Genomic DNA, 4,151 nt, shown 5'->3' with positions numbered 1-4,151 from the left:
CTCCGGGCAGCCGGCGGAAATGGAGGAAAACTCGCCTCCTGCGGACCTGGCATCCTTTCACTCCCTCCTCTCTACATTTTCCTCCTCTGTCTCTGCTGCTAAAGCCACTTTCTACCATTCTAAATTCCAAGCATCTGCCTCTAACCCTAGGAAGCTCTTTGCCACCTTCTCCTCCCTCCTGAATCCTCCCCCCCCTCCCTCCTCCCTCTCTGCAGATGACTTCGTCAACCATTTTGAAAAGAAGGTCGATGACATCCGATCCTCGTTTGCTAAGTCAAAACGACACCGCTGGTTCTGCTCACACTGCCCTACCCTATGCTCTGACCTCTTTCTCCCCTCTCTCTCAGATGAAATCTCGCGTCTTGTGACGGCCGGCCGCCCAACAACCTGCCCGCTTGACCCTATCCCCTCCTCTCTTCTCCAGACCATTTCCGGAGACCTTCTCCCTTACCTCACCTCGCTCATCAACTCATCCCCTGACCACTGGCTCGTCCCTCCGTCTTCAAGAGAGCGAGAGTTGCACCCCTTCTGAAAAAACCTACACTCGATCCCTCCGATGTCAACAACTACAGACCAGTATCCCTTCTCTCTTTTCTCTCCAAAACTCTTGAGCGTGCCGTCCTTGGCCAGCTCTACCGCTATCTCTCTCAGAATGACCTTCTTGATCCAAATCAGTCAGGTTTCAAGACTAGTCATTCAACTGAGACTGCTCTTCTCTGTATCACGGAGCGCTCCGCACTGCTAAAGCTAACTCTCTCTCCTCTGCTCTCATCCTTCTAGACCTATCGGCTGCCTTCGATACTGTGAACCATCAGATCCTCCCTCTCCACCCTCTCCGAGTTGGGCATCTCCGGCGCGGCCCACGCTTGGATTGCGTCCTACCTGACAGGTCGCTCCTACCAGGTGGCGTGGCGAATCTGTCTCCTCACCACGCGCTCTCACCACTGGTGTCCCCCAGGGCTCTGTTCTAGGCCCTCTCTTATTCTCGCTATACACCAAGTCACTTGGCTCTGTCATAACCTCACATGGTCTCTCCTATCATTGCTATGCAGACGACACACAATTAATCTTCTCCTTTCCCCCTTCTGATGACCAGGTGGCGAATCGCATCTCTGCATGTCTGGCAGACATATCAGTGTGGATGACGGATCACCACCTCAAGCTGAACCTCAGCAAGACGGAGCTCCTCTTCCTCCCGGGAAGGACTGCCCGTTCCATGATCTCGCCATCACGGTTGACAACTCCATTGTGTCCTCCTCCCAGGCGCTAAGAACCTTGGCGTGATCCTGGACAACACCCTGGCGTTCTCAACTAACATCAAGGCGGTGTCCCGTTCCTGTAGGTTCATGCTCTACAACATCCGCAGAGTACGACCCTGCCTCACACAGGAAGCGGCGCAGGTCTAATCAGGCACTTGTCATCTCCCGTCTTGATTACTGCAACTCGCTGTTGGCTGGGCTCCCTGCCTGTGCCATTAAACCCCTACAACTCATCCAGAACGCCGCAGCCCGTCTGGTGTTCAGCCTTCCCAAGTTCTCTCCGTCACCCCGCTCCTCCGCTCTCTCCACTGGCTTCCAGTTGAAGCTCGCATCCGCTACAAGACCATGGTGCTTGCCTACGGAGCTGTGAGGGGAACGGCACCTCAGTACCTCCAGGCTCTGATCAGGCCCTACACCCAAACAAGGGCACTGCGTTCATCCACCTCTGGCCTGCTCGCCTCCCTACCACTGAGGAAGTACAGTTCCCGCTCAGCCCAGTCAAAACTGTTCGCTGCTCTGGCCCCCAATGGTGGAACAAACTCCCTCACGACGCCAGGACAGGCGGAGTCAATCACCACCTTCCGGAGACACCTGAAACCCCACCTCTTCAAGGAATACCTAGGATAGGGTAAGTAAGGGTAAGTAATCCTTCTCACCCCCTTCTCCCCCCCAAAAAAGGGTCCCAGATGCAAGTGGCTGTTCACTGGATGTCATAAGGTGTATGCACCAATTTGTAAGTCGCTCTGGATAAGGCGTCTGCTGTAATGACTTAAATGTAAACCCACCTCCACAACGGTACCAGCCCACCTCCACAAACGTTCCAACCCACCTCCACAAGCGGTACCAGCCCACACTCCACAATGGTACCAACCCACCTCCTGACGGTGCCAGCCCACCTCCTCTTGATTTTGCCCACCTCCTGTGGTGCCAGCCACCTCCTGCAGCGGTGCCAGCCCACACCTCCACCCAAGCGGTTGCCAGCCCGCACTCCTGCAGCGAGGCCCACCCGCCACTCACCAGCGGATGCCAGCCCGCACTCCTGCAGCGGTGCCAGCCACCTCCTGCAAGCGGTGCCAGCCCACCTCCTCGCGGTGCCAACCCCACCTCCACAACGGTGCCAGCCCACCTCCTACAAGCGGTTGCCAGCCCACCTCCTGCAACGGTGCCAACCCACCTCAGAACCATTACCTCGCTACAACGGTGCCAGCCACCTCCTCTGACGGTGCCAGCCCACCTCCTGCAGCCGGTGCCAGCCCGCCACCACCTGGCGGTGCCAGCCCACCTCCACAGACGGTGCACCTCCTGTGATTGCCAACCTCCTGGCGGTGCCAGCCCACCTCCCCTGTGGTTGCCAGCCCACCTCCTGTGGTGCCAGCCACCTCCTGCAAGCGGTTTGCCAGCCCACCTCCTGCAATTTTAGCCACCTCCTGCAGCGGTTGCCAGCCACCTCCTACAAGCGGTTCCAACCCACCTCCTGCAGTTGCCAGCCCGCCTCCACGCGGTTCCAGCCCACCTCTCTGCGGTGCCAGCCCACACTCCCCTGTGGTGCCACCCACCTCCTGGCGGTGCCAGCCCCTCCTGCATCACCAACCCGCCTCCTGTGCCCAGCCACCTCCTGCAAGCGGTTCCAACCCACCTCCTGCAGACCAGCCCACCCCACCCAACGGTTCCAGCCCACCGCGGTTCCAACCCACCTCCACAACGGTGCCAACCCACCTCTACAACGGTACCAACCCACCTCCTGGCGGTGCCAGCCCACCTCCTACATGGTGCCAGCCCACCTCCTGGTGCAACCCACCTCCACAACGGTGCCAGCCCACCTCCTGGCGACAACCCACCTCCACCAGCTGATTACCAGCCACCTCCACAGGTGCCAACCCACCTCTGCAACGGTACCAGCCCACCTCCACAGCGGTGCCAACCCACCTCCTACGACTGGTTCCAACCCACCTCCTACAAGCGGTGCCCAGCCCACCTCCTGCAGCGTGCCAGCCCACCTCCTACCCAGCGGTGCCAGCCCACCTCCTACAACGGTGCCAGCCCACCCTCCACCAACGGTTGCCAACCCACCTCCTGGCCACAACGGTACCAACCCACCTCCTGCAGCGGTTCCAGCCCACCTCCTACAGCGGTGCCAGCCCACCTACCTGCGGTGCCAAGCCCACCTCCCCGGCGGTGCCAGCCCACCTCCTGCAAGCGGTACCAACCCACCTCCACCAGCGGTACCAACCCACCTCCACGACGGTGCCAACCCACCTCCTACAACGGTACCAGCCCACCTCCTACAACGGTGCCAACCCACCTCCACGCGGTGCCAACCCACCTCCTGCAAGCTGTGGTACCAACCCACCTCCTACAACGGTGCCAGCCCACCTCACAACGGTGCCAGCCCACTCCTACAGCGGTGCCAGCCCACCTCCTACAGCGGTTCCAACCCACCTCCTACAACGGTACCAACCCACCTCCACAGCGGTTCCAGCCCACCTCTCCACAGCGGTTCCAGCCCACACTCCTACAACGGTACCAACCACCTCCACAAGCGGTGCCAGCCCACCTCACCAGCGGTACCCCCCCTCTCCGAGCGGTGCCAGCCCACCTCCACAGCGGTACCAACCCACCTCCACAACGGTGCCAGCCCACCTCCCGCGGTTCAACCCACCTCCACCGCCGGTGCCAACCCACCTCCTACAACGGTACCAACGCCACCACCTACAAGCGATGCCAGCCCACCTCTCTGGCGGTTGCCAACCACCTCTACAAGCGGTTACCAGCCCACCTCTACAAGCGGTGCCGGCCTCTGCGGTGCCAGCCCACACTCTCCACAAGCGGTGCCAACCCACCTCTACAAGCGGCGCCACCCACACCTCCTACAAACGGTGCCAACCCACCTCT

The 4,151-nt window shown here is 60.4% G+C and overlaps 1 protein-coding gene across 1 annotated transcript; it reads left to right on the top strand.

Annotated features, from left to right (window-relative positions):
• Window positions 1-2,119: 2,119 nt before the first annotated feature.
• Window positions 2,120-4,135, top strand: LOC127923092 (uncharacterized; the record flags this gene model as incomplete). The annotated part of the gene is made up of 2 exons (XM_052507007.1): window positions 2,120-2,421; window positions 2,503-4,135. Coding segments are annotated over exons 1-2 (1,935 nt in total), but the record flags the coding sequence as incomplete, so codon positions are not given.
• Between the last annotated feature and the right edge of the window lie 16 nt (window positions 4,136-4,151).

The sequence above is a fragment of the Oncorhynchus keta genome, unplaced genomic scaffold (assembly GCF_023373465.1).
Source record: "Oncorhynchus keta strain PuntledgeMale-10-30-2019 unplaced genomic scaffold, Oket_V2 Un_contig_28303_pilon_pilon, whole genome shotgun sequence".
NCBI lineage: Eukaryota > Metazoa > Chordata > Actinopteri > Salmoniformes > Salmonidae > Oncorhynchus > Oncorhynchus keta.
The sequence above is the reverse complement of the archived record's forward strand: the minus strand, read 5'-3'. Positions and strand labels throughout refer to the sequence as shown.